Raw genomic sequence first — 20,343 nt, 5'->3', positions numbered from 1 at the left:
CATGCACACATCACCAGGTCCAGTGAAGAGTCCAGGATCCCATTTCCACAGACTGTTCCTCTTGGAGAATATTAAACAGGCTTGCAGGACCTCCTTTTATTTGCCCCTAGGATGGCAAAGGACTGCTTGTTTAGAACAAGTGACTTTTTAAGAGAGAGCACGCGTGCACACACTTGAGAGCAGGAGAGGGGCAGAGAGAAAGAGAGAGAGAATCTTAAGCAGGCTCCCATGCTAGGTGTTAACTTGGAGCTCAATCTTACAACCCTGAGATCATGACCTGAGCTGAAATGAAGAGTCAGATGCTTAACTGAGCCATCCAGGTGCCTGGAACAGGTGACTTTTTAAATAAAATTTGAGATTATAGTATCTCCCAAAAAGTAGGCAAGGAGTGAGACATTCTTCTCCCAAACCCCTTCCTCCCAAATGTGGAGTATGTTTTGCATATCTACTCTGGAATAATGACCTGGTTTGGGCCCTGAGTTGCTTTTGCCTTAAGTGTCTGCAAACGTTTTCTGGGCACAGTTTATAAACCATCCAAGTTTACAAGACAAATATTTTATTAATACAGCGATCTCTACTACATCTGGACAAGGAAAATGCTAACTTACATGACAACTTGAAGGGCACCAAATGCTTGGCAGGCCCCAGGCCCAGATGTCATCTGTAGCCAAGATGGGTTGCCAAAGCTCTGGCCACCATTCTGAGCCATGAGGACCTGGACACAGATGTGACAGGGTCCTGCCCAGGGAAGTATGTTACTGGACCCCGGCTCTCAGCCTGGTTCCAGGATGTCCCTGGGCTTGACACTGGCCCCCTTTTTGTGTACTAATGGGTGTTTATGTTTGGCTGGCTATCAGGGTCATGGCCGGGAGCGCTCCAGGAAGGTTTTCAGAGTGGCTTCCCCAGGCCTCTTGGAATCTAGGTCGTGGAGAGCGCAGAGCTGTACTCCGTCCTGTGCAAGCTGGGCCCGCAGTGTGGGTGCGGTGAGGACACGCAGCTCATGCAGCCGCTCCCATGAGCAGGAAAAGGCATCGGGACCCTTACCACAGCCGCCGGCAGGAGGCACACTGGGGTAGCCAGGGTGTGCCATCAGCTCAGCTGTCAGGGTATGGCCCGTGGGTATGCCTTCCAGGGCCCGTGCTAGTGCTCCTGATACGCGATGAACAGACATGTGCCGGCCGCAGGTGCTCAGGCCCACGAAGGCATCCGTCCACCTGTGGATGTCGGGGCATCAGGGGCAGGCAGGGTGCAGCAGGACTATGTGATGGGCAGGGCTAGGCCTGTGACTGGACAGATCTGGGACGGGGGCAACGTAAGTCGACGCCTGACCGCCTTTAACGATGAGGAACGGACATAGCTGTCAGGTGAACTGCCGGCCGGGCTCACTAGGATACGGGATAGGGGCCTCACCATAGGCCGTAGCGGGAGAAGGGGGCCACGGCGGCCAGGGCGTCGCGCTCCACCGAGCAGGCGAAGGCACGCGCGGGGGCCTCGAGCCACGCGCGGTCGCCCACCCCACGTTCCACCGGCAGCCTTGTGAAGCGCACCCCATTGGCCTGCAGCACCTCTGCGAACACCTGGCACACGCCTGCGGGCGGGATGGAGTCAGGAAGTAGCACCTCCTACTACCTGGGACCACCTCTCACCCGCAGCCCCCTTCCAGGGAACAATGCCCTCCACCTGGGAGCACGTGCACGTGCTGGTGCCCGTCCACGTGAGTGGGGTCCCCGCCCAGTAATTCTCGGAAGCGTATCAGCTGGGCCTCCAGCTCTTCCCGCACCTGGAGAGAGAGGATGACAGGCACCTTGAACGTCCCGGAGCAGCTACCAAGGAGGGTTCCCTCCAGGTGCCTCCGTGTGACTGCTCGTTTGAACTAGGGAAACATCCATCGCCAGCTCCTGCCACTAATGGCTTCACGGTACCCTCAGGGCGGAGCCTTGGGGATCCTTTCGAGCATCTTCCTGCAGCCGCACCTCCGCACCTGGGGCAAAGCTACGCCTCCGGTCGCCACCGCCTCCCGGAATCCCATCTTGCCGAGGAAGAAGCCTTCGGGGCTGAGCAGCGACGAGTCGCCTAGGCGGGCCGGGCCCACGGGGCGGCCCTCGGACAGGTTGGCGTGAAGGCCCGTGGGGATTTTGTGCCTGCAGGCGGAGCGCGAGCGGGAGAACTGGCTGCCGCGGGGCGGCGGCTCCCGAAGCCAGCCCCGACCCTGGAGGGTCCGCCACTCACCTGCGGGCCAGATCCGCCGCGCTCTCCGCAGCTGCGCCGTTGACCAGCAGGGACACGCTGGTCACAGCCCCCGCCAGGAAGGCCTCTACGATGCCCTCATCGCGCCGCGGGCAGTAACCAAAGTCGTCTGCGGTGACCACGAGGCGCACGCGCGGTCCAGCCATAGACACTTCCGCGGACTACCCTGGACCCTAGAGGACTGGATCCAGGCCCCACCCCTAGACGCAGTCGCAGGCTCCGCCCTGAAGCGCACGCCCTCACGCAGCTGCACTTCGCCTTTGTTCTCGCCACCTACCGGTCTCAATGTGGCCCTGCAACGATCCTCTGGACCACACAGCGCGCTCCGCCTGATTTATTGCAACGCGGAACTTTCGGTAACTGCAAAAATTATATTTAATGTGAAAAATACAGGAAAAAAAACCCTATTGAAAAAAAAACCTCTTACTCTTCCCTAAAGTCACTAATGTTAACTTTCTAGATAGTGTCCCTCCAGCATTTTTCTAAGCAAATAAACCCAATTCCTTTTCTCCCCCACCCTAAAGTTTTTGTTTGTTTTGAGAAGATAATGATCACATCAGTGTTATCCCATTCTTGTAGTGTTTCATTTTTTTGATAGTGACTATGAACTTTTTCAAACTGCCTATTTGTCTTTGGTGATTTTTTTTTTCTAAGAGGAGGTTTAAAAAAAACATTCTAGAAAGAACGTTCTAAGTAAGAAAATGAAACAAAACGTGTATAACAATGGCTTCATTTGAGGAAGCATTAGTCCTTGATTGCCCCAATTGAGCTCTGTGCTAGGATACAACTTTTACATTCATAATCTCATTTTTTTCCTCAATGGTGCAGAAAAGCTTTCTTTACTGATGACTATATAGTCACCATGGTTGACAGTGAGAGTTTTCATTGTGATGTGGCTGTGTTTCTTTTCCCAATGGAAAGTGCAGCATTTGTCTCCAGCCCATGAGATTGGTAATGTTATTCCTGTTTTGCAGATGAGGAAGCTGAGGCTCAGAGGGGAAAAGTGGCTTGCCCAAAGTGACCCTGCCAGTAGTGGAGCTGCGACTTGACCTCCAAAGCTCTGGGTCTACCCTGGTCCTCTAGACCCTAGCAGCCCCCTGGGTCAGGGGCAGAGAAGGCAGAGCTGAATTTGAGAATAACAAATAATATGTTCCTTGTGGGACATTGTATGGAGCAGAGGCCTCATAGAGCCCTTATCAACCTCTTGGCATAAGGGTTATTGTGTTCAGTTGTGATTATTGAATTGTTGGACTTAAACTATCTTTCTCCACTGGGAAGCTGATCCTGAAAAGACCACAGCCCTTGAGGGTAAGCAGATTGGAAAGAGGAAATTGACATTTATTGAACACTTACTGGTATTAGAAATATTAGAGATTATGGGTGTGTGCCTCTGTTCCTACCCCCAAGGAGCACCATATGGTAAATGAGTAACAATACCTTGTGGCAGAGCCTAGAATGGGTTTTTTGGTAATTCTGTTGAGGGTGGCAGGCCTTCTTGGAAGGTGACACCTGGGAGGGACATTAGGAGTTTACTGGGCAGAAGGGGAAAGGAGGTAAAGATACACAGAGCTCTTATTGGGGTGTCAGGTGTGTTGTATGCAGATTTGATTTAATCTCTATATTCTCATATGGAAGAACATTCAACTGTTTACAGAGGAGGAGCAGATGACAAGAGGTTGAGTCACACTGGGAGGAAACAGTAGAGCTAGGAATTGAAGCTAGGTCTGTGACTTAGAGCCGGGACTCTTACCATTGTGCTCAGGGACACTGCAGAGGGAGAGGGCTGAAGACTCTCCTGGGGTCCCCCACACTGGGCAAGGAGAGGACCCTAGAAAGGATCAGGAGGCCCAGGAGGAAAGTGCTTGTGTCACCAGAGGAGACTGTGGCTTTGACCCTTAGGGCTTCCCTCAGGTGCCCAGTCTCCTACGTGGAACAGTCGGAAGCAACCCCTGAATCTCCCACAGTGAATGTGGGCAAGGCAAATTCAGACGAAGTGGGGGAGGGGCCAGCCTGGGTCCCGCCCTCAACCATTGTGGCAGAATTAGAAAGCATTGCGAGCCAATCAGGACGTAGCATGTAAATGAGCAAGCCGTGCTGACGTGGGCCAACTCCAGAGCTCCCTGGAGTGGGAGGCTATATTGCCTGGCACTGAGCGAGGCACGGACTCTGGTGAGCGGGTCGGCTCTGAGCCAGGGGCAGACAACAGGGCTTCCGGGGTCTAGGAGGAGGGAGGGTCGGAAACATCCAGGCCCAGAGATGGTCAGAGATAGTATGCGGACATCCTTGGGGACCTCAGCCCCGACGACTCTGGACACGGACCGTGCGCAGACACCCAGGGAATTCCGAGCAGAGGAAGGGCCCGACATGTGAAGGACGTGGGGTGAGGGGAGCGAGGAACCTGCGGATCCCGGGATTGCTGACACAGTAGCTGACAGACGAAGGGAGAGTCGTACTCATTGAGGCCTAGGGAGACCCTCACACCATCTCCCCGCCCGGCGCAGAGAGGAATCCGTGGCTGTGCTGCGGAACCAGAGAGAGAGGAGGCCGACAGCGATTCACCCTCACCATGACCAGTTGCCGCCATCACTCAGGATACTTGGCAGACGATGAGGCCGGCCACACCACTTACGTGGCCCGGGTAAGTGTGTCTGGCAGGACCCTGACTTTAAGACACCCAAAATGTTCCCCGCCAGCTCCAGCACCCCAGACCACAGCCCCCCTTTCTCAGTGCCTGTTGACCTCCTCTCTGGGCCTCTTAGTGACATCCTTATCACCTTGACCACTCCTCGCACCTCCTGCTGGGCCATAGTCACCCTCAAACTTCATTCACTGTGTCCCCTGACCTCCAGCAGCTGGGGAGGAGCTTGGTAGACTGGTACTCCAGAGTGGAAGCATGGAGTCTACTCAGGGCCCAAGGCTCAAAGTTTCAGAAACAGCCATGGGGAGCCGAGGGTTCAGGACTACAGGTGGTCTGTGCAGTGGAGACAGGACTGGTCTGCTCTAAGGACAGGTGAGGAACCCAAGTAGGGTTCAAAGGGGTTTGTGATTGCCCATTTCCCTCCTGCCCTGTGTGAGGGCAGAAGTGGGCTTTCTGACTCCCTAGCCACATATTATATATGTGAAATGTATGTGTCAGGGAAGCGTTAGGATGACCTGAAATCAAGCCTCACTTTGCAGAAGAGGAAATTGGACCTCAAGAGGGGCCATCATGCCTATGGTGTCACAACCTGCAGTGGCAGAGCCAGGGTCCAGACCCAGAAACTTTCTGACTCTAAAACATAGTTCCTGACAATAAATTTTATAAAAAACAAAACACACACACACACACACAGTGCCTTCCACTGCCCACTCCCACCCAGCTCCTGGTGCCCTAGGAGGACCTCCAGGAAACCCCCTACTCCTTGTGGAGCATCCATGCCCTATATGACATGATGCCTGTCTGCTCTGGTGCAGCCGCCTAAGAAGCCACTGTTCCTGGAAATGGGACAAGTCTCCAAGCTGGGCCACATGCCACACCCACCATCGAGGTACACTCTCACAGACAGTTCAGGGCTCCGTGGCCACCAACAAAACTCAAGGGACCCTCGGCCCTTTGGTAGCTTCCTGGATTTCCTTGTCAAAGGCCAGGTGCTGGACAGCCTACAGACGGTGGTGGAGGAGGCCACTGAGCGCATGACCACCGTGAAGACAGAGGCTGGAGTGCCACTGGTGGAGGTGCAGGACCCAATAGAGGTACCAAGGGGTAGGCGGCGGGTACGTGCCCAGCCTAGCCTCAGTACCATGCACCGGCACCGTGTCCGGCCCAGCCTCTGCACTGGATGTCCCAACAACTACCCATCCTGCTCCAGCTCCATGTCTGACTCCCATAGCAGCCTCACAGCTGGCTGGCTGGGATCCCACAGCCAGGACAGTGACCTGGGCACCCGTGGCATGGGCTCACTGCCACCCATGAGGGACAAACTTTTGCTGGAGAAGAACCTCAAACGGCTGCTGAAGCTGGAGAACAGAGGGGTGAGATCCAGGGCCATGGCACAGGGTAGGCAGGATGGACCCCAGTCCAGAACCCAGGGCTAGGGTTAGGCCTGGCTTGGCTGCCCCTGAAAGTCCCCCTCTCTTTGCAGAAAGGCCTGGATCAGTCCTGCTTCCAGAGGGACTCCCTGCTGTGGGATTCACTGGACAGCCATGCCAGCAGCCAGTGGACCCGGGAGCCGCCTCTGTCCTCGTTCTCAGGCCAGCTGGGCTCAAGCTCAGGCACACCTCAAACATCAGAGCTGGGCCCTGGAGAACAGGAACTGATCTGCCTCAAGCAAGAGTTTAATAAGGAGATCAAGTCATTGTTGAGCCAGCCAGCATCCTTTGACCTGCCTGGCTACTGTTCATTCCGTGAGCCCCATCGGACTCTGGACTTTCTGGCTGAGCACCAGCTCTTCCCTGCCCTGCAGAATGTGGTCAGCCAGGCTGTGGACAAACTCCGTGGTGCCCGCCGCCATGATGGCTGCCCTCTCTTCCCATCAGAATGGGAGCCCGCAACAGAGCCCAACTCTGACTCCATGCCAGGCTCCAAGCTAGCCACACCCACTGATGAGGAGGAGCCCTATGATATGCTACCCACCAGAACCTCCAGCCCCAAGATGGCTCGCAGAAAGAGCACCAAGGGCAGAGGACAGGCCAAGCCCAAGGAAGGTGGTTCCCCCATGTCCAGTGCCCAAGTGGCCACCAGAGTCAGGCTCAAGGTAACACCCACAGAAGAACCCAAGGTCCCCTCACCCCACCGCAGACAAGAGGTGCCTGGCCAGGACCCTGAAATACAGACACCATCCATACCTACTTCGGGGCCCCTGAGCTTCAGCCAGAAGGCCCAGCCCTGGCGGAGCCTGCACCTCACCCTGCCTGCCCCTGGGATCGTGGTTGAAGGGCCCTCCAGCCAGACCCAGCCCACCACCCAGGGCACAGTTCCTCTCATCTCCCTCTCCCCTCACGTCTCCCACCACCTCCCCGTGTTCTCACCACTTGCCTCCTCAGTAAGAAGCTTCTCCCCATCTGCTTCACTGTATCCAGAGGTGACCTCAAGGGTGGGACAAGGGGGTTTAGGGAAGGGTTCCTTCAGCAACCACCCTTAGCCACCATCACAGGTATCTTGCCCTGCACTGTGGAAACCACCTGAGCCGGGGACGAACTGATGGGGGGCAGAAATCCTGGCCTGGTTACTGTCAGGTGTTGTTGAAGATGAATAAAGCCAAGATTTCATTCTGGGTCTTTTTGTAACATTTGCCTGTGAATCTGAGGGGCCCTTCTATGTGGGGAGGGTCCTGTCCCTTGTAGACAGCAGCTTAAACCCAGAGTGGGGCCCCACATCCTAGGCCCAGCTACCTGTGCTCCCACTAACCTAGGATCCTCCAGTGTGTCTGCTGAGAGGGAGTTGCTCAGAAAGAGTATTGAGAAGACATAGGTGGCTTCACCCTGGTAGACCCCCAGCACAGCCCCTGACCTTCATCTCACCCATCAAGGCCGAGGCAGGCTTCCTTCCTCTGAACCTTGGTCTGGGGGACAATCTACCAGAGCCCAGGTTATCCACGCTCCAGTTTGGGTGGCACTGTGACTGACATCATCAGCCTGGCCCCAGGCCTGACCGGTTTGGTTAAGTGTGGGAACAGTGTGGTAAGTGTGAGGGTGTGGCCCACATGCAGGACCAGGGCTCAGCTGCTGACTGAGACAGGATAGCAGATGTGGCAAGGCCATAACACTAGTGCAACAAGCGTGGCATCTGTGTGGGTGATGTGGATGGAGGGTGCTCGGGTGTGAGGGGCATCCTGAGGCATCAGGAATGGCATGACGTGTCTCCTTTTCCCTCCCCGGCTATTGCACTAGAGCCCCAGTTACAATCTCATGAAGAAGAAGCCACTGCCCTCCATCTCATCCAAGTCTACCATATCCCACCTCTCCAACCCCTTGTACCAGGAGCTCATCAACTACTTGGTGGAGCAGGCTGTGTCCTTGCTCATCTGCAAGTACAAATTCGAGAAGAACCTTTCCAAGCAGCTAGGCTTCATCTCATTCCCTGTCACCGAGACGCTCGTGGACCTCCTCCTGGGCTTCAAGAAAGTGAAGGGCTCCCACATCTGCCTGTCCTCAAAGATCAACTGGAGCTGCCTGTTGCGCAAGCTGGAGGAGGCAGAGTGGGCCCGACAGCTGTCTAGACAAGGGTCCCAGCACGACTCCCACTGCGGCACCGCCCACCGCAGCACTGCCCACCAGGAGGCGCCCTGGAGCAACACGGAGTCCCCCTCCACGCTGCCTGAGCCGTCCACCCAAAAGAATCAGGAGGAGGACACAGAGCCCACTCTCCACAGTGAGTTGCTGGACCCTCAGCTCCTCCCAGCTCAGGAGGATACTACACTCGAGGAGAAGGAGCCCAAGAGCCAGGAGGAGCCCAGGCCCTTCATGTTCACTGGCACAGACAGGGGCTCCGATCTGTGTCAGGAAGTTGTAGACATGGACAGTCAAGGTGATGAGGAGGAAGAGGACGAGGACAAGAATGATGACTTCTTTGGGGACAAGGGCAAACCCCAGAGCTCTCCCGAGTCTCAAGTGGAGGCCGATGTCAGCCTTGACTCCAGAGATGTGGGCCACAGTCACGCTCCGTGAGGCCTATGAGTTGCACCCAGTGCTTGATTCCCTGCTCCTCCTCTTGCTCCAATGGAGTGCTGCCCCCCCCCCCCACACCGGCCCTTGCCCTGAGCAGAGGTCAGGGTGGTCTGAATGCCCACGAGGAGCTCTGCTGGCCTATCAGGAAAGCCAGAGGGAGAAATAAAGTCTGTGTTGATGGAGCACAGTTTTCTTGTCTGGAGATTTCAGCCCCGCTTCCGTATGACTGAGCACCTGCGCCTGAAGTAACACCTCCCACAGGCCTGGACACAGCCAGCCATCATGACAGCTGGCCATATCCTGACCACCCCCCCCCTCCTTCACCTCACATGCATGCTTGAACACAAGTGTCTGCTTATGGTTCTTCTCTGCCCCAGTGTGCACCTTCCTGACTCTTCAAGCCTCTTAGGATTCATGGTGCATTTTCCTAATGGCTCCTGAGCATTGTGGTTCCTGCTTCCAGAGAGCTCCTCCTCTGCCAGGGCAGCAACCTGCTACCTTTGCTGTGCCACACCCTCATGTTCCTATTGGGGAACCACGCATCCTCCCTTTCCTGATATTCCCATGCCTACCTGTCTTCCTAATTTGTATTTCCCAGCTCCCAGCTCCTGAATCTGGAGGATCCAAACTAGGTCACATGGGGGCTCACGGTCTGTCAAGCTGTGGATTGGCTGCTCCAGGCTGGCCATGTGACTACCCTTTCAGTAGTGCCCCTGGCCAGACAGCTTTCTCTGGAAGGGTCTGTGGGCATGGCTGGTGCTGTGATTGGCAGGTCTCATCTCCAAGGTTCTTCTGGGGCTTCTGGCCATCCTGTGCTACCAGCTCAGAACCTGCCTTCTCTCTGCCTTCCCAGGGCAGCCATTTTGTTCCGCTGTTCAGGCATCTTCACCTAGGGAACCGCTCAACCTCTCTCCCCTCCACCCTGTCAAAAGAACATGTGAAGATGCTCCACTCTGACTCGCTGTGTGGGCTGCTGTTTCAGGGATATGGGGGAGGTGTGAGCCACCTGCTCACACAGATCACACAGGTCCCACCTGGGTGTATAGAGCCCAAGTCTGCTCAACCAAGCCTGACCACGCTCAGCGCTCCATGTGTGAAGACACAGTGACTGCAGAGCTTCTCTGGAGCCAGTCAGGGAGGAACTTCCATACCACACCCATGCCCTGTGGTTCAAGGAGAAAGACCTGCTCTGCTGCCAGTCAGAGCAACCGGGGTCCTAAGTTGGTGGATCAGGGACCCATTTTTCCAGAGATCTCTTGTGGCAAGGATCTTTTAGGGCATATGCTCAACTCATAAGGCCCATTCCCTGAGGGCCACCCACAGTGTCGGGCCACAACATTTTTGTACCTTTTTGCCATATCACTTGGCCACATTTGACTAGCCCTCTTGACACATCCCTATTCTAAGCTAGGCCAGTCAGGTGTTTGCCCTAGGAGCTTGCAATTGGGGTGGACCGAGAGATTTTTATTTTTTAAGTTTATTTATTTTTAGTAAGCTCTACACCTCACCTAGGGCTCGAACTCACAACCCTGAGATCAAGAGTCACATGCTCTTCCAATTGAGCCTGCCAGGCATGTTGGCATAGACTGGGAAATTCTGGTGCAGTTTGCACTGAGTGCTAAAAACAAGGGTGGACAGTGTGGAGCATCTCCCCCCCACCCACCCCCCTCTGGAGAGGCAAGAAATCCTGTCTGTAGGACAGAACCAGGAGGGGAGCCCTAGGGCTCTCAGAGACAGCAGCTGGCATGAAATCTGCCAGCTTTCCAGGTCTCTCTGCCAATTCCTCAAGGGAAAAAGAACATACACCCACCCTGGCCTCAGAGGCACATGTCTAGGGAATGTCCCTGGAGTGGGAGCAGCCCCTTTGGGAACCACTGGTACACTGTGCTAAAGACATCTGACTTTAGCTCCTGTATCTGTATCAGGTATCTGTTGCTATGTAACCACTCCAAGGCTTAAGTGGCTTCAAACAAAGTCATCATTTTTCCTGATGCTGGTGGTTGGCAGGCTCAGCTGGCAGTGGTGGAGATAGTTTCTTGTGTGGCTGCTTTTAGCTGGGGACATGGCTGAGACCAGAACATCCCACATGGCCTCTCCCCCTCTAGGATCTCCCCAAGGCCCCTACCCATTCATTCAGTCCTCTGGCCTGCACTTCCTTACAGCACGGTGCAGCAGCTGGCTTCCTAGAGAGACAAATCGAGAACCACTGGTCCTCTTGCAGCTTTGCTCAGAAGCCCCAAAACAGCATTTCTGTGCCATTCTCTTGGTCAAAGCGAATGGCAATGCCTGCCCAGATTCAAGGGGAGGGAAAATGGAGTCCATGTGTTAATGAGAGAAGCAGCTTACACTTACAGGGATGGAAGGAACTGTTAGTAGCCATATTTGGAGACCAGCTACTACCCCTCCTCCCCATCCATAGCTGATTTCACCTTGAGCAGTCCCTGGAACCAAGTGGAGCAGATCAGATTCTTTTCTGAACCTGAAGACAAACTGTGGCTGGAAAGCAGAAGTCTGCGGAGACACCATAGTCAGCCCTGAGCATCTGCCAGCTGCGGAAGCCGGTATGCAGCGGGGAGCAGGGAAAGAGAACAGCTCCAGCCATGAAGCTCTGAGAAAGTTGATGGAAAGTCATGTTGGTTTCTCCTATTCCAGTTCTTGGGTCTCTGCTGTACTTGGAATTCTGTCTTTGCCTGTCGGGGAGATTGCTTGCTGTGTCCTCACCACCCTCTGGTCTTACATGCAGTGGGAAGCTGTTGGCAGCTTTCAGCAGGTGCCTGGCATGATCTGATATATGCTTTTTTTTTTTTTTTCAGATTTTATTTTTAAGTAATCTCTACACCCAACCTGGGGCTCAAACTCACAACCCTGAGATCAAGTGTCACACACTCCACCTACTGAGCCAGCCAGGTGCCCCTGACTTTTTATTTTTATTATTTTTAAGTAGGCTCCATGTCCAACTGGAGCTTGAACTCATGACCCTGAGATCAAGAGTCACATGCTCTACTGCTGAGCCAGCCAGGTGCCCTCTGATATATGCTTTTTAAGGTATAAAAAGGTATATATTCTCCCTGTTGGAGAATGACTTGGAGGGGCCGGAGCGATGGAAATACAGAAATCTGTTAAGAGGCAGTGGTCAATATCTGGAGGGGGGATGGGGTGGCTTGGATTAGGGTGGTGATAAGGAATGCAGGAGAGATGCTTCACAATCTGTTTTAGAGTTAGAGCCACCAATATGTGTTGGATGAGATGCTAGGTATGCGGTAAAGAGAGCAACTGAAGATAAGTCCCAAACGGTGGCGGGGGGGGGGGGGGGGGGGCGGAGGTACCATTACTGAGACTCCCTCTAGGGAGAGGGAGCAGTTTGAGGGAAGAGACCAAGAATTCTGCTTTGGACATAATAAGTCTGAGATGCTTGTTGGTATCCAAGAGGATATTTTCATTGCTTCCCAGATTACACTCTAGCCCCTCCACCCTGGAGTGGAGGCCCCTCAAGGGCAGGGTCTGCCAATGCCAGGGCATACCTTTAGCAACTTAGACACCCTAAACCCTGAAAGAATCAAGTGTCTTATACCATATGTAATTCAAAATAGAAACAATATTAAACATGAAAACCCCAAAATAACATGTTTCTATAATTAAAATGGCTCTATTCTGGACTTTCTGAACGCAAAATTCTGAATGATTTAATTAAATATAAGCTTCTATCCCTGCTTTGTTGCACCCCAAGTGCATGGGTAGTCAGCCCATTGAGCAATGCAGCCCAGAGCCAGTTCCCCAGTGGCCCCTAGCACAGGGAGTTAAGTCAAGATAAGAATGTTCCACGAATGAATAAATAAAGTCATATAAGTTTTCCCCCTTGAAGACAGCTGACAGCCCTCTGAGAAGGCAGTGAGACTGGGACCCACTCGTGTCAGAAACCTGGGACACATGGTTATCTACACTTATTTCCCAAAGTCACTTGGTTGGCCAGGGCTCTGATTTCCTAAGAAACCTTGGGGTCTCCTGGTGAGAGAACCCATCATCTTCAACACCACAGATCTCTGCTGCCCTCTGCTGCCCGATAGTCGAATGACCATGTGATTCTGCCCTGGAAAAAGTGAGTGGTCAGAGGAATTAAAAACCCACAAAGTCCAGAGACTGAGGTGACCCATTGTCAGGAAGGCAATGACCGAGTAACTGGGGGATTAACTAATCCCGGGATCCAGGGACTGAAGAGCCAAGTGATCCAATATCTGAGACACATCGACCTTGTAACTACAAAATCTAGTAGTCCGGCAACCTCAAGACCCTGAAGCTGAGGACCAAGAGTCCGAGAGGAAAGATCGTGATTGAAGCCCCGAAGATCCAAGATCAAAGGGCTTTGTGAACACGTACCCGCAGGGTCTTGGATTCCCAGCCTGGTGTCCAGGGTCTCAGCGGCTGCTGGGTGGGGCGCCCTCACCTACAGCGCGACTCCGCAGCTTCTCTCCTACCACTTGGCGCCGCACCAGCCTTCATTAGGCATCATTCATTGGTGGGTCCTCGGAAGCGTGGACCAATCAAAACCCTCCTCGTGTCTCCAGCCCCCTCCCCAGTTGCCTCTCTGGAAAGCTAGGGGCGAGTCCCTTCCATACCGACCCAATGGCAGTGCAGGCGGAGAGCCGTGCTGGCTGGCGATTGGCTGCCTCCAGTGCCTCTCTCATTGGCCGATGGCGGAGACGGAAGCGGCCCATGGGCCCGAGCTGCCGGAGCTCGGCCGGGGCGATGTGGAGCGCGGGCCGCGGCCGAGCTGCCGGACCGGCGTTTGTAGGACTGCTGCTGACTCTCTTGGTGCCAGGCAGCGGTGCCGCCAAGACCGGCGCGGGACTCGTGACCTGCGGGTCGGTGCTGAAGCTGTTCAACACGCAGCACAGGGTGCGGCTGCACTCGCACGATATCAAATACGGATCCGGTGCGCAGAGGCCCGTGAATGGGGCATCGTCAGGGGGCGGAGCCCGGGGCTGGGAGTCTGAAGGCTGGGTGGTCGTGGGGAGTCTGCAGAGCCACGGGTCTGGGGGTCACCAGGGAGCCTCACTGGCCGCTTGGAGTTGTTGGGGGGCCCAGGGGGACAAGGACCGGCGGTTTTAAGGGGGTCGTTGGGATATTGGGAGCGAGGAGGGTCGTCCAGGAGCTTCAGGCTAAGGGACTTGAGAGTTCAGCCAGAGACCAAGGGCCAGGGATTGGGGCTGGGAGTGAGCCCTTGGGGTCCCAGGGTTGAGGTTGTCGGGAAAGTTTATGGTGTCTGAGTCAAGTATAGGGAGTTCAAAGGTTGACCGCGACCTCGCGGTGGGGTGGGGTGTCGCCCCACAGGCAGCGGCCAACAGTCGGTGACTGGCGTGGAGGCGTCTGACGACGCCAATAGCTACTGGCGGATCCGTGGCGGCTCGGAGGGCGGGTGCTCGCGTGGGTCCCCGGTGCGCTGCGGGCAGGCGGTTAGGCTCACGCACGTGCTCACCGGTAAGAACCTACACACGCACCACTTTCCGTCGCCGCTGTCCAATAACCAGGTGAGTGGCCGGCCGGGAGAGGTTACTTGTGTTGGGGGGGGGGGGGGCAGGGACAGAATCTAGACTCCTCTCAGTGACTCTGAGCCTGAGCACTACCTCTGCCGGCGACTGACAGGAAGAGAGACCAGGCTGGATAACTTATTCTCCTGGGGGTGAGTTGGACCCAGGAAGAGGATCCATAAGGCCTTTGGGGTGGGGAACATGAAACCCAGCAGGGGATGAGGAACTCAGGCTGGGTCAGGAAGGATGAGTAGGAGTCCTCTAGGCCACAGAGGGGAGACTAGCGGCTTTGCAGGCCTGGGGAAGAGCTTGTGCTCCAATGGAGTTCACTGGAACTTGGGGAGGGAGAGGTAGAGGGGTGGAGTTGGGGTGGGAGGGGTTTGTGGGGTTAGGGACTGAGTGCTTAGGGGACTTGTCAGAAGAAAAAGTATGAAATTGAGTGAGGGGTTGTTGGGCATCATGTTGAGTGAGTCTCAGAGAGGTTAGGAAGGAGAACATGGAGAGAGGAGGAGGCTTTAGCTATGTGGGGGCCTGTGATCACCGCGCAGACAGATGGGGTAGGGTGGACGTGTATTTGAAGAGCCCTTGCTGGGGAGAGCCTACTGGGTGCTGGGAGTGGCGGTTGCAGTGTCCCATTTTGCAGCTATGGAAGCTAAGGCTCAGAAAGGTACAGGGAAGGACCCAAGGCCCAGTGTTCTGGGTGTGAGTGTTGGTGCCAGACAAGTGACCACAGGGGACTCTGTGCCTTCTGTGGTGAACACTGTCCATCTGCCCCCTGCACCCATAGGAGGTGAGCGCCTTTGGGGAAGACGGTGAGGGTGACGACCTGGACCTGTGGACCGTGCGCTGCTCAGGGCAGCACTGGGAGCGAGAGGCTGCCGTGCGCTTCCAGCACGTGGGCACCTCCGTGTTCCTGTCGGTTACCGGGGAGCAGTATGGGAGCCCCATCCGTGGGCAGCACGAAGTGCATGGTATGTCCAGTGCCAATACACACAATACGTGGAAGGCCATGGAAGGCATCTTCATCAAACCCAGTGTGGATCCCTCTGCAGGTCACGATGAACTCTGAGTGCCATGGATGGGTGGATGGAGGGCAGAAGGGTGGGGCATCTACAGGACCACTCTTGGTGGAGACTTTGGGTTTGTAGGGGTTTTCAAGTGCCTTTGTGATTAAAGAATGTTAGTCTGTGATTGTGTTTTGCTGTGAGCCTTGGGGTGGCCAGGAGGTACCCAGTTTCCCTGACTGGTTCACTGTCTCTTCCTTAGTGCAAAACCCCTTGTCTCCAGCACGGAATGACAGCTAAACCTGTCCAAACCTTGATGCTCTTTCATGTACTCCAGCACTGCCCTGGGCCATCACAACACCCTTCTCTATCCTTAGATGCTCTAATAGCAAGTGACTCCAGTTTCCTAGCCCCTGAGCTTCATCAATCTTCTGTTAAGGGCTATGACCAGGGCCAGGGCCTCAGCAGGATGAACAGTAGGCCCACTGCCTGCCAGCTAGAATGAAGCACAAGTTCTCTAGTGCCCTCATCCCTTGAGGCGGGTCCCTGTTCTCCTGCCTGGCACGTCTCCTCTAGCATTTGTGGCAGTCTTGACATTTGTCTTCGATTCAGCACCAAGCCAAGACTGCCCATCTGTTGGAAATTAACATCACAAGTTCCCTCACTCTTGGTGCAAATGGCACCCCTCACACCCTAGCCTGCCTGGGTATGTGGGCATCTCTAGCCCCCATTACAACCTTCCAGGGTCCCAAGGAGATTACAGAACTTCAAAAGATATTGCAAGGGAAAGTAACCACAAAGAACTGCTACCTGCAGATATCTGAGAAGGCTTCCTGGAAGGACAGTCACAATTTGGGCAAGCAAAACATTGCAACTTAAAGGCAGGAACAATAAATAGGAGGGCCCTAATGAAGGGAACAGTTAGTTTTGCTGGTGTGTAGGTGACCTCTAGAGGTTATGGTGGAGACTACAGGCTTCCTGGATTTGCTAAACTTGGCCCAGGTGTGGCTGTTTATATAGGAGGGGAGGGGTTTAAGGGAGCTGCTGGGGGTAGAGAGTGACACTTTTCCTGAATGAGAATACAAGAGCCCAAGGAGATGCTGAGGGTGGCAACTGGTTGGAAGAGGCTTGGAGGAATGTGGGCAGAGCACACTGCAGGTGAGAAATCTGTTGGCGTTATGGGGGTGGGAGAATAGCTCTAGCCAATTGTGAGACTTGAGGGGAGGTGGGTCACATGTAGGTGCTGAACCATTACTTCCCCACTCTCCCAACCCATGAGCTCCTGCTCTAGTCAAACACAGAGCTCCTGACCCCTCCACTGCCAAACCTCTCAGACACTGTCTACAAGTTTAACCTCCTCTCCCATCACTCACCTGACCTGTGACAGGATTGGAGTACAACTAGATTAATAGCAGAATCAAAAAGTGCACAGCACATAGGAATCCTTGGGGAACCAAGGCTGAAGCTGTGGGAGCATATAAGATAGCTGCAGACAGAATGCAGGACAAGACCAAAAATTAAATTGCGGTAGCAGTAGAACACTCATTTATTGAACACTGTCAGGTGCTGGGCCAAGGATTTACACAGCATCTCATTTGCTCCTGGCAACAACCCTGAAGCAGGCTCAATTATCATCTTAATTTTGCAGAGGAGGCAGCAAGTTGGTAAAGATTCAAACCCAGCTCTGCCTGCCTCAAAAACATTTACTCTCAGCCATTGGACTGAGAATAAAATGGGGGGCGGGGGGCGGTATGGGAAGGGACAGAAGCAATGTAGCCTAAGCATCGCCCCGCCTACACACACACACACACTGCAGCTGTGTGAGGGCCAATGTATATCCTTTTGGGTCATCAGCCTCGGTTAGGCACTTAATGAATGCTTATCTACAAAATGGACTCAAGTCGACCCCCACTTCCCCATACCTCCCACAGATCCACAAGGCTCCCTGGGCTCCAGGACCGGATCTCTGAAGTTCAGACCTAACCGGCTTGCTTCAGGCAAACCCGTTCTGGTCAAGCAGGACGATTAGGTGGGGTTTGGTGGGGAGGGGAGCTACCCAGCCGGGAAACCCAATGCAGCTGAATATCAAATCCGGGAGACACAAGGAGGGATGTGAGCACGCAAAACGAAGCAGCCCTGCTCCACAGCAGGCTAGACACAGGTTTCAGGGTTTCAGAATTCTTAGGATCGCAGCCCTCTTCCCAGCGAGCTCAGCTGCGCGGACGCCACCCCCTCCCCCCCCCCCCACCCGGGCTTCTAAGCGCTCTCGCGGGCGCTGCTTCTAAACTCGCGGAGACTGGAGCCGAGAAAAGGCGGGTAAAATTCCTTTTGATAAGTTATGAATGAGGAGAAAGTGTTTGTAGTACTCATTGTTAAAACCACAGAGCCTGGGACTTGGCCCGCGCCTGGCCAATGCAGGCCCGGAGGCTATTTTGAAATCGCTCCGGTTTTAGCCAATAGGCGTGCGGGAAGAGACGCCCCGCGTCGGCTCCGGCCAATGAGCGCGGCGTTATGCTAAGAAGCCGGGGGCCGGGCCCCGCCGACTGTCAGCGGGTTAAAGATGGAGCCGGTGAGCAAGAGGGCGCCACGAGGTGCGGGGTCGTTCTGATGGGTACGAGGGGAGCGAACAACCGCTAAGACCTTTCTCCTGCTAACCTTCCGCGTCCTGGCCTGGCCTGGTTCGAAAGGTGTGTCCCGCCGCGTGAGTAGCAGGGTCCGAGGTGGAGAGCACGGGCAGGGCGGCCCTACCCGGTGGGACTGTGCGGAGGGGCGCAGCCCGGATCCCTGGCGCCTTCTCCGCAGGGGACTCCAGCAGGGCGGGAAGCCCCCCCCCCCCCCCGTTCTTTTGCTTCGCTCTGGGCCTCCAGGCAGAGAATCTTTAGGACTGAACACGGAGCGGAGTTGGGGACTAGGGGCCAGGGATGGGGGCGTAAGCCGACAGGGGCGCGTGGATCGGAATGGGGCCACCCTCCTTCTCTTGCAGCCCTGGGTCGAGTGAGGGAGTAGGGTCATCGGGGTGTACCCACCCTCGCTCCGTGCACGAGTGGGCTTCGGACTGCGGTGGAGCGCGGGCCCCTCTCCTTTGTGTGTTTACCCCCTCCCCCGTCCTCTCCCGCTCCTGGGTTGGAGCTACCCCTCAGTCTGGGGTTTCTCCCGCACCGCAGTGTGGAGAGTGCCTGGAGAAAGTCCCAGGCCTTCTGACTATCTCCAGGACAGCAGCCCTGTTGAAATCCTCTTCCCCTCCCTGTGGTCTTGAACAGGGATTCTAGCCCCACCCACCCACGGTTGAGCTTCCCGCTCTGCACTTACTGGGGACCATGCGGGTCTCCCCTGCTGGCCCCAGCTGCTCTGACGAGGTTGCACTACTGTGCTTTGAGAAGCAGTGCAATGATATTGTCAAAGCATCTGGGACCAGCCTTGGGGACCCCCCTTCCCCACACCACAACCCTCCTCAGGCCGGGCCCCTTGGGCCTGCAGGCCCTCCCCTCCCCCCACCGCCCTCCCCAGCTCACTCCCTTCTCCATGGAAACTTGAGATCCTGGCCAGGCCTGGGCCTCTAGGGTCAGAGGGCACCCTTCCCCCAGGCCTCGGGGCCCCACCCCAGTGGGCCTGCATTCCAGATCTCAGATCCTCACTGACCACCACCAGGAGAGGCGCTGGCAGGCCTGCCTGACACTCTTTCCCTGTTGCACTACTGTGGGCCGCTGGGAAGCAGTGCAATGATGAAAGGGCATCGGTCAGGCCCAGCCCACCACCCACAGTGCCTGAGGGGAGGGAGTTTTGCTGCCTCGCTCCACTTCCTAGCAGGAGCAGGTGTGGAACTGGGCTGGACCCTCCATCAGAGGATTAGGTGAGTGCAGAACTGGGGGATCATCCCACAAATTCTCCTTCTGGGATACTGCTGGACAGGAGCAGGGGCAGAGGCCCTGGGATCAGAAAAACTCTGGTTTGAAGAGGATCTTTCCACACCAACTCCCTGGGTAAGACTGGGGACTCCAGGTTTGGTCAGGGCTTTGTGGAGAAATGAAGATTCACTGTATTGCATGAAGGGTATGCCAGGGTCTGGCTCAGACCCAGCTCAACCTTGACCATGTGCAGATGAACTGCACCCAGGCCTCCCTGAGGGCTTGGGGAGGGTCAGGCTCTGGAGAGAACATTGTCCTGGGATCTTAGGAGCAGCACTATCTGGGCTGGGTAGGTGGACTTGGGATATGCAGACCACAGGTGATGCCCATCAACCATGTCAGCTTGTTTTCTTACAGGGAGGTGTGCTGCCCTGAGACTGCAGAAGGGACCAAGAGATGCCTGGCATGCCCATCCTAACAGCTACAATTAAAGGCACTGTCAAAGAGCCAGGCCCCAGGCATGCTTGCAGGGCCGGCTCCACCATCAGGACCTGACACAATGCAAAAGGCTTTTCTGTGTCCAGTGACAGTTATTCAAGCCTGTCTCCTTTAAGAGGAGGCCCAGGTTTCCAGATGGGCCTTTGGGAATACCCCTCACTCCTGGCTGAGCACATCAAGATGCCAGCTTCACCCCACCCTGAGAGTAGAAGCCCGGGCATGCATGCTTGGAGGTGGCCATCCTTCTGTGTAGATTCTGTGCCCACTGCCTGGAGACTCTCATACATCTGTCTCTCACCCTTGCTGGGGGATGTTTTTTGAACTCAGGGTTCTGCTCAAATGTTCCGTCCTAGGGTAAGCCTTTCCTGGGCTCCACAACATCCAATATTCCTCCAGCAGAGCATGTTAGATTGAAATTTCTCCTTGTGGCTGAAGTCCTCATTAGACCCTGAGGGCAGGGACAATATCCCTTTTTATATCTCTCTTGGCAGTGCCTGGCACAGAGGAGGGGACTGATACAACTAAAAAAAATACAAATAAGTACATAAAGTGTAAAGTATTATTAGCAGAACATGGGGG

General features: G+C 55.2%; 3 protein-coding genes across 6 annotated transcripts; 2 read left to right on the top strand and 1 right to left on the bottom strand.

The window, feature by feature from the left end:
* Positions 1-539: 539 nt before the first annotated feature.
* On the bottom strand, positions 540-13,370 carry YDJC (YdjC chitooligosaccharide deacetylase homolog). Of its 2 annotated transcripts, XM_030335762.1 has the most exons (6): positions 13,267-13,370; positions 2,230-2,607; positions 1,982-2,141; positions 1,681-1,780; positions 1,411-1,588; positions 540-1,214 (listed from the first exon to the last, which is right to left on the bottom strand). In XM_030335762.1, the coding sequence occupies exons 2-6, from the start codon at positions 2,391-2,393 to the stop codon at positions 860-862; spliced, it is 957 nt and encodes a 318-aa protein (XP_030191622.1). In that variant the 5' UTR covers positions 2,394-2,607; positions 13,267-13,370; the 3' UTR covers positions 540-859. The 2 variants fall into 2 exon arrangements, with proteins under 2 accessions (XP_030191622.1, XP_032451350.1); XM_032595459.1 differs by lacking the exon at positions 13,267-13,370 and having other exon boundaries at positions 2,230-3,263.
* CCDC116 (coiled-coil domain containing 116) lies at positions 3,816-9,029 on the top strand. Of its 3 annotated transcripts, XM_032595457.1 has the most exons (4): positions 3,816-4,891; positions 5,701-6,258; positions 6,369-6,980; positions 8,116-9,029. In XM_032595457.1, exons 1-4 carry the CDS (start codon positions 4,814-4,816, stop codon positions 8,890-8,892), a joined length of 2,025 nt encoding a protein of 674 aa, XP_032451348.1. In that variant the 5' UTR covers positions 3,816-4,813; the 3' UTR covers positions 8,893-9,029. The 3 variants fall into 3 exon arrangements, with proteins under 3 accessions (XP_032451348.1, XP_032451347.1, XP_032451349.1); XM_032595456.1 differs by lacking the exon at positions 5,701-6,258 and having other exon boundaries at positions 3,816-4,885; XM_032595458.1 differs by lacking the exon at positions 8,116-9,029 and having other exon boundaries at positions 3,816-4,885; positions 6,369-7,512.
* Positions 13,371-13,587: 217 nt separating the features above from the next.
* On the top strand, positions 13,588-15,608 carry SDF2L1 (stromal cell derived factor 2 like 1). Its single transcript, XM_030335763.2, has 3 exons — positions 13,588-13,822; positions 14,221-14,417; positions 15,205-15,608. Exons 1-3 carry the CDS (start codon positions 13,603-13,605, stop codon positions 15,484-15,486), a joined length of 699 nt encoding a protein of 232 aa, XP_030191623.1. The 5' UTR covers positions 13,588-13,602; the 3' UTR covers positions 15,487-15,608.
* The last annotated feature ends 4,735 nt before the right edge of the window (positions 15,609-20,343 follow it).

This window comes from Lynx canadensis, chromosome D3 (genome assembly GCF_007474595.2).
Source record: "Lynx canadensis isolate LIC74 chromosome D3, mLynCan4.pri.v2, whole genome shotgun sequence".
In the NCBI taxonomy this organism is placed as follows: Eukaryota; Metazoa; Chordata; class Mammalia; order Carnivora; family Felidae; genus Lynx; species Lynx canadensis.
Note: the sequence above shows the minus strand (reverse complement) of the source record. Positions and strands in the feature narration are given on the sequence as shown.

Coding starts and splice junctions, on each gene's coding strand:
- YDJC (XM_030335762.1), bottom strand. CDS start 2,393: ATGGCTGGACCGCGCGTGCGCCTCGTGGTCACCGCAGACGACTTTGGT. Junction 1,589..1,680: donor GCACGTGCACGTGCTCCCAG/GTGGAGGGCATT, acceptor TCCCGCCCGCAG/GCGTGTGCCAGGTGTTCGCA. Junction 1,215..1,410: donor TTCTCCCGCTACGGCCTATG/GTGAGGCCCCTA, acceptor CGACATCCACAG/GTGGACGGATGCCTTCGTGG.
- CCDC116 (XM_032595457.1), top strand. CDS start 4,814: ATGACCAGTTGCCGCCATCACTCAGGATACTTGGCAGACGATGAGGCC. Junction 6,259..6,368: donor TGAAGCTGGAGAACAGAGGG/GTGAGATCCAGG, acceptor CTCTCTTTGCAG/AAAGGCCTGGATCAGTCCTG. Junction 6,981..8,115: donor CCACCAGAGTCAGGCTCAAG/GTAACACCCACA, acceptor CTATTGCACTAG/AGCCCCAGTTACAATCTCAT.
- SDF2L1 (XM_030335763.2), top strand. CDS start 13,603: ATGGGCCCGAGCTGCCGGAGCTCGGCCGGGGCGATGTGGAGCGCGGGC. Junction 13,823..14,220: donor CGATATCAAATACGGATCCG/GTGCGCAGAGGC, acceptor GTCGCCCCACAG/GCAGCGGCCAACAGTCGGTG. Junction 14,418..15,204: donor CGCCGCTGTCCAATAACCAG/GTGAGTGGCCGG, acceptor CTGCACCCATAG/GAGGTGAGCGCCTTTGGGGA.